At 42.7% G+C, this 11,886-nt stretch overlaps 1 protein-coding gene across 1 annotated transcript in view; it reads left to right on the top strand.

Moving 5' to 3' along the window:
• GTF3C1 (general transcription factor IIIC, polypeptide 1, alpha 220kDa) overlaps nt 1–11,886 on the top strand; it is a gene marked incomplete at its 5' end in the record, with an annotated part of 34,915 nt that overhangs the window by 4,917 nt on the left and 18,112 nt on the right. The window contains 15 exons of the mRNA XM_009075499.1: nt 2,029–2,187; nt 2,652–2,767; nt 3,824–4,148; nt 5,185–5,387; nt 5,882–6,018; nt 6,435–6,588; nt 7,548–7,636; nt 7,838–7,980; nt 8,021–8,095; nt 8,421–8,687; nt 8,934–9,079; nt 9,447–9,544; nt 10,580–10,676; nt 11,164–11,341; nt 11,749–11,884. Coding sequence (XP_009073747.1) covers nt 2,029–2,187; nt 2,652–2,767; nt 3,824–4,148; nt 5,185–5,387; nt 5,882–6,018; nt 6,435–6,588; nt 7,548–7,636; nt 7,838–7,980; nt 8,021–8,095; nt 8,421–8,687; nt 8,934–9,079; nt 9,447–9,544; nt 10,580–10,676; nt 11,164–11,341; nt 11,749–11,884 — 2,323 coding nt within the window. The remainder of the gene's footprint in view (nt 1–2,028; nt 2,188–2,651; nt 2,768–3,823; nt 4,149–5,184; nt 5,388–5,881; nt 6,019–6,434; nt 6,589–7,547; nt 7,637–7,837; nt 7,981–8,020; nt 8,096–8,420; nt 8,688–8,933; nt 9,080–9,446; nt 9,545–10,579; nt 10,677–11,163; nt 11,342–11,748; nt 11,885–11,886) is intronic.

The following is an 11,886-nucleotide window of genomic DNA, read 5'->3' as shown; positions in this document are numbered from 1 at the left end:
GGAAACTGTGTTATGAGCAAAGAAAAGCAAAGGCCAGAAGTAGGTACAGCACTGAGCGTGGTCAGGAGAGAAATCTCCCACATTGTACTGAGTGATTGAACGAGTTGGTTTGTTATGAAATGTATAGGTTCCCTCCTTCCCCTATGAATATCAGAGGGAGATTTACACAGGAGAATTCACTCAAGTTCACAGGTTCAAGAAGGCAGTGGAGATCCTCAATGTTCTAGAACAGATCAGTATTCAGTAAAATGTATGGGGAAATTGTCATCAGATGTTTGGCAAAATATTTACTGTGCATAGTCAATTTATTTCTGGTCTGAGCAAGTGTCTCAACATGCAGTGGCTTTTATGACAGCCACTTTCATGACCCTTATAGACTTACAGAACCTCTAGTCACACCATTTAAAATTGGCATTGACAAAATCCAGACTGTCTCACACTGTCTGTGAGCAGCATTGTAGCTGGTGATACTAGTTTATGCTTCCTCCTACTGACTTCAGTTCAGAGTCATTCTAATAAGCTGAAAGCACTTGCAAATAAAAACCAAAAGACTAGATAGTACTCCTAAAAGGCACTTTATAGTCAGTAGCAAAAACCTTCTAACTTCCAATTAAGGTTTTTACTTAGAAGCCAAGGAAATACAAGTGCACTTATAAACTTGGTGGCAGATCCCAAGGCAGTGATGTTTCCTGTTTTGTCAGAGGTTGGCACAACAGCAGCTGCATTTACTGGCTATGTTTGTCATGAAAAATGCCACTTGATGAATCTTTCACTTGAGTGGTAATTCCATCTTACAGATGTAAGACCTGAAAATCCACAAAAATGCCTTAAAAAACACTAGGTATTAAAGGAGGATGAATTAATAATAGCTGATTTTCATCAGAGATCAAGATTGTTTAATCTCTGGAGTTATACAGGAAAGCAGATAGAAATATGTGGGACACACAGAGGATGAAGCCACAGCATCTGCTATGGGAAGCACATTATTGGGTAGCAGGAGCTAAAGGAAATGGAATCTGTTTGGGTTTGGGGGTTTTTGTTTGTTTTTTCAAATACTACTTCAAATACAAATTAATGGGCTGTAGAAATACAGAGGATGTAACAGCAGTGCCTGCAACCCTATCCTGAGCAGCATCTTAGGGAAAAAGAATGGAATCACCTGGGTCTGGGGCTCAGTCACATGGTTAAGTGACTGTGGGTTAACTTGGTGTCAGTTAGGCACCAGTAACTGGTCAGATACATACACAGGATTAAATTTATCAGCTGAAACCTTAGTGATTTCAGCTAAAGCTTTCACCTGGTGTTTTCACAGCAGGCTGTGCCAGTGGGGTGATGTTCCACCCACTGCTGCAGGATGAATTGGCTACTCCTGCAGTGGCTGCTGAATCACTGCAACTTTCTAAGCTGGCAGTGTACAGTAACCTAGTTCTAGCTTACCACTCTTGAGTGGTTCAGCTAGATGGTACTGATGATACTAGGTCACCCTTGTATCAGGAAACAGGATCTCCACAGCTCTCCTGAAGCCATCTGTCCCCACTCTGCTCTGCTTTTCTCTGAGTTCCCAGTGAGTGGAGAGTTACTCCAGCACAGCCACTGGACAGTAATGTATTAAGATGTGGAATTAAATCATGTGTGAGACTCTGGTGGGCAGCAGTTTGTTCTGTCCTTGTCAAAAGGAATGTTTTTATACCCAGTGAGTGTTCTCACAGTCAGATATGTGTTCTGCAGATGTAATACTAGGGATCAGCACTTAATCCCTCCATTAATTTCTTTGTGCTGCTGAAATTTGTCCTACTGAGCAGTCCTAACATGGGCACAGGAAGGTTTGGAGCATCTCAGACATTCAGACAGATTCATATATAGGGAAAAGCTATTGCAAACCTTTCCTAAAAATACCCAGTTGTCTTTAGCCAGTTGTTCCCTGTTACACTGCTGCTTCTTTGTGCTGCTGAAAGGAAGAAAATGGTTTAAACATGTGCACACCCCCTGCATTTTGCTGGTAGTTGTTACTGACATTTATTTTCACAGGGACTGATGTCATGGTCCGTTGCCTTAAACTGCTGAAGGAATTTCAGAAGAAAATGGAAGATTATCATGATGATGATGAAGAAGAGATCATGACAAAAGCTATTCAGCCTGTGGATGTTGTTTGTGAAAGGGATATGCTCACCCAGGCTTATGAGCTAAGTAGGTGATATAGTAAGACATCCTAAGACTTTTCTCATTACCTTCTTACTCCTTGTATGTGTAAAAGAAATGTATATATTGTGTAGTTTTTGAGTTCTGGTCAGAAAGTGTCATTTTTTTCATTGCAAAATGAGCTGTGTGTCCAGATTAGCCTGGAGGTGCTGCCACCTATTAGCCCTCCCTGGAAGCTTATCAACTGCTCAGTACCACTGAAGTAAAACAGCAAGGCAGGAGCAGAATGTGGTGGGATGAGAAAGGATCATGAAGAAAACCTCTTTCTGTTGGGGCACTGCTTCATGTAAAATTGTGACAGTATTTGTCTGTGACAGTGTCTTTAATTAGTGAAGAATCCTAAATTTAGTACTCTGGCATATGCAAATAGTAATGTATATACAAATGTATGTGTATCTAATTCAGTCAGGTTCTTTTCCTGAGATATTTTTGGGGTTTCCTTTCTGAAACAGTTGAAAGTAGAGGAACCAAAGGCATTTCTCAGGCAGAACTTCGCTTGGCTATGAATGTGGGGAAGCTAGAAGCAAGGATGCTCTGTCGCCTTCTGGAGAGGTACAAAGTTGTCAAGGTAAGGCTAAAGTAAAATAATCTAGTTACTTACTCAAACTGAAGATACAATTGTGGTTACTGTGGGAATATGTGACAACATTGTTAACCTCAGGTATTGGAAACAGCACTGATTTGAATATTGACAGTGGGAGAGTCCTGGTAAGGTTGAAGAGTATGAATTCAGCTGAGGGGAAGGTTTTAGGAGACAAGATTGTAACCCACTGTAATCTGAGGGTGGTCTAGTTGTTAGAACATAACATCCCTTTGTTTGATTCATTCCTGGTTAGCTGCTTTGACATCTCATGGTTCACTGACCCAGATGTACAAGTGGTTTACATTAGTTTGTAACTGGGTGCTCAGTTAATAAAGATTGTGGGGGAAAATGCACGTGGCTCCATGTCTTGGGTCTGTGTGGAGCACACGTCCTGGTGACCCACAGCAGCTGCTGAGATTCTGCTGGGTGCCACTTCCAGGGAAACACTGTTCCCAGCACCATCATGCGCTTCACAGAGATGAGCACAACTGCCTCTCACCTCAAAAGAGCCACTTTGCTTAACTTTTGACTAGAAGACAAATTCTATTTTGCACAATCCTCTACTGAAGCATCTTCTCCAAGACCCTCTGACCATTTAAAATCATTAATCATTAACCTACTTGCCTTTTGAAAATACCAGTAAATTCGGGAACCAAACTTTTGTAGAGGTTATTGTGATTAAACTTCCTATTTCCAGATAATTCAGTGCATTGCAGTTATTTCACTGACATTTACTTTCTGAAAAAAAATTGATTTCTAGTCTGAATACCTATAGTTTGTTCTCCCTTAGACTCTCCTACATCCCACACACTGTGGGTGTTTCGTTCTGGTTCACAAGTAATGCAGATTTATTTATTGTTCAAGCACAGAATTTCTTTTGGTTTCTGTATGTTGAGGCTAGTGATGGTTTTGTTCCTTAGAACAACAGGATATCTTTAGATATGAGGAGAGAACAGAAAATTTTCCCACAGCTGATGCTGGAGGACACTGTGAGAATGGAGAAGTAAGGTGGTAAAAATAACATTCCCATTGTTTCCTTAGGGTTTTATGGAGGATGAAGGTCGGCAAAGGACAACAAAGTACATTTCATACATCTTTGCAGAGGAGAGTGATTTAAACCGTCAGTTTGAGAGGGAGAAGGCCAGGAGTAAGCAGCTAGCCACAGTCACTTTGGCTCTAGTGCCAGAATATTCCCCCCCCGTGGAAGATGTGTCTCTTGGAGAAGATGATACTTTAGTCTCAGAGTCTGACAATGAAGAAGAAGAAAAAGATGGCAAGAAGAGAGGAAACGGTCAGAAGGCCAACTCTGGCTCTCTGTTGAAATTAAGTTTCCCAGATGATGCCCATCAGTCAACACCAGCTAAAGGTAGATCATGACTTCCAAATTTGGAGAAAACCCTTTGTTTTTCTTATGGATCCTTTTATTAAAAAAAACTAACATGCTATTAGCCTCCATTAAAGTCTTTGGTCATATATTTACTTTTTTTTACACTTGCTTGGTTATTTCCTTGCTTCTCCTCCAAATTGTTATGGTTTGGAACACTGAGTGTGGTGATCTCTGAGGTGCTCAGGGCTGAAGTGTGCCAAGTAGTGTCCCTGGTTGCTACTAATCACCAGGAAGAAATCTGCCTCTTCTTACACTGTGCCACAGCTCCTCTTTTACCCATGCCCATGAAATGTGAGGGAGCACACTGTGCTCCTATGGATAGGGTTGGGATGGTAGTTGGGGTTGGGATGACTTGACAAACAGCTTTTTTCACCTAAGCATGTTGTAACAAAAATGCTGTGTGCCCTGAAGCTAATTGCTTCAGCTTCCTCTTCAGCTGTTTGGAACATCTGTGTGTGAAAGCTACCAAACCTTTCGGCACTTCCTTTCAAAAGCATATGGTGGGGTTTCTTCTTTTACTTTATTTAATAGTTCCTACAACTTCCCTGATAAAATCCAAGGGAAGAGAGGAGAGCAGATCTCTGTTTCTTGTGTAGATTATCTTTAGAGTAATACTAAATCCTTGTTCCTGTTCTGCTTTGAGTCAGAAATCTCAGGTTTCTGGTAGAACTTGATAATCTTTGTGACAGAAGCTCTTCTTTCTTCAGACAGCAGTTTCTGGATAAGCTAATCTGGCCCTTCATGGTCTTCCAAGTCTGCCTATGAAGAGACTTCTGCATGGAGAGAATTATTAGATGACAGGGAGGTCACTTCTTTTAACTGTACTTTTAGAAGCTGAAGGCAGTTGTGGTCAAGCCACTGCTTCCAGCAGGGTAGAAGAACATGTGAAAAATGTGGCAGAATGCTTTTAGATGCAGCTGCCTGGGTGGGTGAGTGAGGGAATGCCTCAGAGAGGGAGAATCTGAGCAGAGAACTGAGAGCAGAACCATTACAAGGCTTTTTGCTCTCAAAGCAGGCTCAAAACCAGCAGCTGTGAAGTCTCAGGGGAAGAAGGTGCCTTCTCCTCAAATCCTTGAAGATCCTGATGATCTTCCAGACAACATTTCAGGAGAGAGTTCTACTTTGGAAACCATAAAGCAGGAGTCCAGTCTTTGCACCTGTTGTGATGAAGATGAGGATGTGGTTGTGGTGGAGGAAGTCAGACTTGAAGACCCTAAGGTAAGATCATGTCGGTTTTCTTGTCACTGTGGCTGCCTGAGCAAGTCATGTACTTCTACAGCAAGGCTTTAAGCTAGAGTTTTTGCATTTATTTATGGAATTGTTTTGGGTTTTTTCAATTTCATTTCAAAGTACATTCAGCTTTCGGCTGCATTGTAGTTGTAAGTAAAAATTTTTCCAGGAGATAGGAAGGTAAATAGCCAAAATACAGTTCTGGGTTAGTTCCCTGGTGTTCTCCAAATTCCCAGTGTTGACTTAATGCATGTCATTATTTACTGTCCTGTCTATGCACACAAGTGCTGCATGTCATCTGGTTGGTCTCCCTGCCTGGGAAGATGACATAAAAGCTAATCTTCATCCAACTAGTTTGGTACAGACAAACACATCAAAACTCCAAATTCCTCAGACGTTACGTTACGAGGAGCCAACGTTAGGCTGAAGAGGTTGGATAGTTTATGTAATGTTTTTATTTTGTCCATGCTGTGCACTAGAAGACATGTGGCCTGAAGAAGGAAAAACGTTCCAAGGCCACAGCAGTGGAGAGGTCTCACGAGACATACAGATTGCTGAAGCGCCAGAACCTCATCGTGGAGGCTGTGAGGAACCTGCGGCTCATCGAGAGCTTGTTCATGTGAGTCCAGTGACACCAGTGCATTCCTGGGGGGCTGATGCTTTCTGAACTGAGCTCACAACTGCAAGTGCAGACTGTGCATGTTTGATCACCCCCTAACAAAGCTGTAGGTTTTGCTGACCTCAGGGAGGCTGGATTCAGGATTGTGCTCTAGCCATACACAGGGAAATCAGGCATTGGGAATTCACTGGCATCAGAGCAGCAGTTCTCCCCTAACAAGGAAATGCTTGAGCACAAAGGAAATACAGCTGAAATTTGCAGTGAAGTTACCAGTTGTCAACAGCAAAAAGAGAAAAGAGAGCAGGAATTGCTGGGAGCAGGAAAATACCCATTCACCCCACATCCTCCAATAAACTGCTTAGGCAGTTTGGAGCATTGCTGGGATTAAAATGCAAAGTATATTTTGCATCTTTTAGACTTCAGAAAATGGTGATGGATCAAGAGAAGCAGGAAGGTGTCTCCACTAAGTGCTGCAAGAAGTCCATCGTTCGGCTGGTGCAGAAGCTGGCGCGGGAAGGACTCCTCAGGCTCTACCGCACCACTGTCATTCAGGATGGCATCATCAAAAAGGTGACTGCACTAACCCTGCCAGAAGCAGCTTTTTCTCACAACCTTCTGAGTTATCAAATTGGTCTGGGCCTTTCTATTGAAATATGTGGGTGGCTTCACCCCTTGTAGCACAACCCACAGTCGAGCTGCTGTGGAAACCAGGTCACTGCTTTCAGTTCTTGTGCTGCAGATAATTGTGAGACCAAGGATCAGTCTAGAGATCAAAGTCACTGCATCTCCCTTCTGAGAGGTTCTGCTGTTTATCAGTTCTGTGATTCATGGTGCTTTCCCTGCACTGTCAGGCTGCACCATAATTCTACTTTGAAAGCCAAGAGGGTATGAAAAATCCTAAGTTAGCTTCTGAGTTGAAGTTTACAGAACGTGATCTGTTGGGGATTTTTTTTTAAAACAAAAATCCACTGTTATTGAGGTTTTTGGAAGTAAAATGCCTGTGGTTGTAAAGCTGAGCCTTGTCACTTACTCTACTGTGAAATGCTCATAAGCAGGGAATTGAATCCATTGAAAATTCCCTGCTGCACAATTACTGTAGAGAACAGATGAAATCTCACCAGTCTGAACTGTGTGTATTTCAGCCACAATACGGAGAACAGATGAAATCTCACCAGTCTGAGCTTTGTGTATTTCAGCCACAATACATATTGCTTTGGCCTTCCCAGGGCTGGATTTTCCCTCATCCCCCTCAGCCTAACATGTCAAGCCCCAAAACCTGAGATTTGTAGAGATGTTATTACCTGTTCATGGGTGCAGAGACCATGAGCTCTGGCCTGTAGCTTGATCCAAACTCTCAACAGGAGTTTTTATCCAAGAGTGTTAATGTTCTGTGATTTATTTAACCTGCCTAGGATTCACCCATTGTGGCTACTGTTAATTGTCTGTTAACCTCGGATAACTTACGCAGCTGACTAAGAGCCAGTATCTCCATAAAGTACCTTTTGTTTTTATTCTGCTGCTCTGAACAGGCAGAGTTTGTTGTGCACCCCTCGGTGAGCCCCAGTGATCCCCTGGTGAGAAGTGCCATCGAGCAGGTTCGGTTCCGCATCTCCAACAGGTGAGTCACTGGGTGGGTGGGATGGCCTGGGGGGAACTTGGCTTGTCTAATATGTGCAAAAAGATGCAGAGGAAATAGGCACAAAGAAAAAGTCTCTTCCTTAGCAACGTAAGAGTAGAAGCACAAAGATGAGGCAAAATGCTGAGTCTTCCTGAGGTCAGGATGGAAGAGGAATTGAACTCCGCTTGGTTTTTACCAAAGTGCTATGTGGTTTTCCTGTAGGATTAAAGTTCCCCAAACACCAACATCCCAGGACCATGGTGAGGAAGAAAACCTGGGGCAAGAGGCAGTTCCTGATTCAGGAGAAATACAAGAAAGCTCAAGTAAAGCTGATAATACTCGGAGTAGAAAAACTGATGAAAAAATGGGCAAGCTCAAGTAAAGCTGATAATACTCGGGCAAGAAAAACTGATGAAAAAATGGGTGTAACACAGCTAAAAAACTATCACCCTGTTACAGGTACAGCCAACTTTGGGTTTTCTGTCATCTTTCACTTTCCCACTTACTATTGAGAGTACGATCCAAGTGGGGTTTTTCTTCTCTAGTAGAGCAGTTGAGCTCACAGTTAAAGCAATCTCACTGTTCAATGTTTTCTTAGCTGCTTCTTTTATTTACAATTGTGAACTAGAGTACTTCTATTCTCTACTACTTTACTGTTTGTAACTTGTATTTACTTTCAGCTGCCCATCTTTCCTTCCAGTTTTCTTCATCTTAGCTTTGCAGAGGTAGCTGTTTCTCCTGGTCTAATCCTCTTTTTATTTCTGTTTGGTGTTTTCCCTCCCAGTTCCAGGACTTGGCCGTTCTCTTGGCTTTCTTCCCAAAATGCCTCGTTTAAGAATGGCCCACATGTTCCTCTGGTACTTAATCTATGGACACCCTTTAAATGGATCACAGCAAAAAAGGGGTAGTGATGGTGAGAAAAAACAAGGGCTGGATGAGAACGCAGCTGTAATTGAAGCACAGCCAGATGGGACCTTAGAAATTGTGACAGCTGTGGTGAAACCTGAAGTCTCTGCACAGGAGACTGAAGTAGAGTTGTCTAATCAAACAGGTAAGTGACACATCCTGACTTTACTACAGACTTTTTGCCATGGTTCAGCACTGAAAGATAGGTAAAAATTTGCTTCAGAAGGGATTGCAAATCAGCGGTTTAGACAATTTGTAGGTAATTGGAGATACTCAAGATTGACAGACTATGAATTGCCAGAGGTGTTCTGCTTGAACACTCACAGTCAAACTGTTGATATAACTGTTAGGTTTGTCCTGTCTGAGCCTGAGCCATTCTTCTTGTTCCCAGTGTACGTGGATGAGACGTCGTGGACACGCTATGTCCCTCCTCTCCCTGTCCACAGAGAGTTCGGCTTTGGATGGGCTCTTGTTAGTGACATCCTCCTCTGCCTGCCTCTCTCAATCTTTGTTCAGATAGTACAAGTCAGCTACAAGGTGTGGTGCCTTTTTCTTCTCCTTTAAACTGTACCTACAGCCTGTAACAAACAGACCCTTAATCAGCTTGAACAGAACGAGACCCTGGAGAGGAGACACTTTAGTCTTGTACAGAAAAAGGAGTTGCTTTTATAGACACACTGTGAAAAATGTATAGCCCTGTAATACTGAAGATTCTTAAGCTAGTGTTTTGCCAAGAGCTTTTTAGAGTCTCACTGAATCTGCTGCCTCATTGATTAACAAGAAAAATGTTTAAGCCTTTTACAAAAGTAGTAAAGACAACATTTTAGTAGACGGTTCTAGTAAGCAAAGCTTTGTACTTCACAGTTCTATTTTGCATTTTGATGAACTTCTAAAATAATTCTAGGTGGAAGGTCTGGAAGATTTTTTAAATGATCCCCTCAAAAAGCACACTCTGATCAGATTTCTTCCAAGGCCAGTCCGACAGCAGCTTCTCTACAAACGGTAAGCAGATGAGTCAAAGTAAGTGGCTCTAGAGAGGAAGCAGCAGTGGCTGATTGTTTTCTCAGTTATTTCCTGTTTGTGTCAAAGAGAACTTTGGTGCTTAAGACAAGGATCATCAATCTTGCAAAGCAAGTGTGCCAAACGGTATTTTTCTCTCCCAAAGAGAAGGTAATAAGCACCTAATAAACAATATTCATGCATGCTGTCAGGCAGTGTTTGAGAACTGGGGGGTTCTGTCCTTCATAACTCAGCAGCAGGATGTTGCTTCCCTATAAAACACAGTCCTGACTGCTGCTAAATTCAGAATTTAATAGGCTCTAAGTGTTGCTGTCCTTCATAAATCTTTCAGAACCTGCCACATTTCCCAGCTCCTGCCTCTCATACATACCATTCAGTTTCCCCTCGTGCTCTCAGTGGCATGTCTGCCATGGTTTGCCATTCCTCATCTTGGAGACTGAAAAACTGAGGTTGGACTGAAAATAGGATGGGCAAACAGTGTTAAAGAAAAGTGACTTGGATGTGTGGAATCAAGAGCACCATGTTAACTTTCCCCAGAAAGACATTGCTAACAGTTTGGATTTGGATGGTTGGAGGCTTATGTGGCATTTTACAAACCTACAGATGTGCCACTGGGGAGAGAGCACAGGGCTGGGCAATGTCAGATGCCAAGGCCTGTGGTTAGTCCAGATTTGCAAGTCCTAACCTATTGCTAAGTCTTAGAAACAAGGAAACTGGATTTATGGGGGTGGTTTTTAAAACTACATGCTCCATCTGATAAGTTTATGCAAAACAATGTGATCCATAACCAAGTGGCCCCTTTCCCCCTCCATTCACTGAAGCTTCTAACTCAGCCAGATTTGCTTTGCTATTTCTAGGTTTGATCTTCTGACCTCCAGAGAAAACTGCTAAGATGCAACTCCCATTTAACTGCACTCAGTTAGATCTTAGCTCAGGTTGTGCATGAAAATGGTGTGTTTTCTGGTATTATTTGTGCTGTTTTCATGAGTGCTAACTGTAATACTAATATTGCTGCAGGAGGTACATCTTCTCAGTGATAGAAAGCCTTCAGAGATTATGTTACATGGGACTGATACAGTTTGGCCCAACAGAGAAATTTCAAGACAAAGACCAGGTAAAATTTAGCCATTATCCTTCATGGGTTTTGTCCAGGGAAATAAATGCAAGATTTGGGGTTTATAATTACCTTGAATAGTTAAATAAAATACTGATGTTTCAGATCATAGAATCATAGAATCACCTAGGTTGGAAAAGACCTCCAAGATCATCAAGTCCAACCCTACCGTGGTCACTACCCCATGGCACTAACTGCCACATCCAGTCTCAGCTTGAAAACCTCCAGGGATGCTGAATCCACCACCTCCCTGGGCAGCACATTCCAATGCCTGATCACTCTCTCCCTAAAAAATCTCTTCCTAATATCCAACCTAACCCTCCCCTGGCAGAGCTTGAGTCTGTGCCTTCTTGTCCTGCTGCTGGTTGCCTGGGAGAAGAGACCAACCCTAGGTTGTTAAGCCACCCTAAACTAGACTGCATGTCCTGTGAATTAGGCAGCTTCAATGAGTTTTCCCTGCCAGGCTGAAATGCTCTGCATTTGGCAGGTGTTTGTGTATATGAAGAGAAATGCTGTGATTGTTGATACCACCATATGTGACCCCCACTACAACCTGGCTCAGAGCAGTCGTCCCTTCGAGCGCCGCTTGTACGTCCTCAACACCATGCAGGACGTGGAGAACTTCTGGTTTGATCTGCAGTGTGTCTGCCTGAATACACCTTTGGGTATGGCATGATTGTACCTTCTTAGCACTTTTAGTGTTGTATCTGGGCACACCACAATTCCTTTTCCTTTCCTTACATTTGAGGCAGGCTCTGCTTTGTCACTTGCAGTGTTTTGTTCTCTTGTCAGGTTGCCCAAAAAAACAAGCTAGGAGCTCTGTCCATTTAATTTATGAATTTGTGATCCACTTGAAATTTCCAGAGCAGTGTTCATGGCAGAGCATTGCTGCCCTGATAAAAGTGTCAAATTTGATAACAGCCCTTCTCTGTGAGAAGGTAGCATGTTGTATGGAGAAGGGGTAAAAGTGCTTGCACTGTGTGGGAGCAGTAATTTGTCACAGCAGGGTGAGTTGGAAATGGGTTGAAGTCTGAGTTCTCATGCTGATAGTCAAACCCCTTTGTATGTGCAGGAGTTGTGCGCTGTCCTCGGTCCAAGAGGAGTAATGTTCCAGGGGAGGAGACTGCACTGGATGTAGAAATGGAGCAAGAGTCAGCAGTGAACAAACACAACCTGGAACGAAAGTGTGCCATGCTGGAATATACCACGT

This window comes from Acanthisitta chloris, unplaced genomic scaffold (assembly GCF_000695815.1).
Source record: "Acanthisitta chloris isolate BGI_N310 unplaced genomic scaffold, ASM69581v1 scaffold29725, whole genome shotgun sequence".
NCBI classification, from domain to species: domain Eukaryota; kingdom Metazoa; phylum Chordata; class Aves; order Passeriformes; family Acanthisittidae; genus Acanthisitta; species Acanthisitta chloris.
The sequence above is the reverse complement of the archived record's forward strand: the minus strand, read 5'-3'. Positions and strand labels throughout refer to the sequence as shown.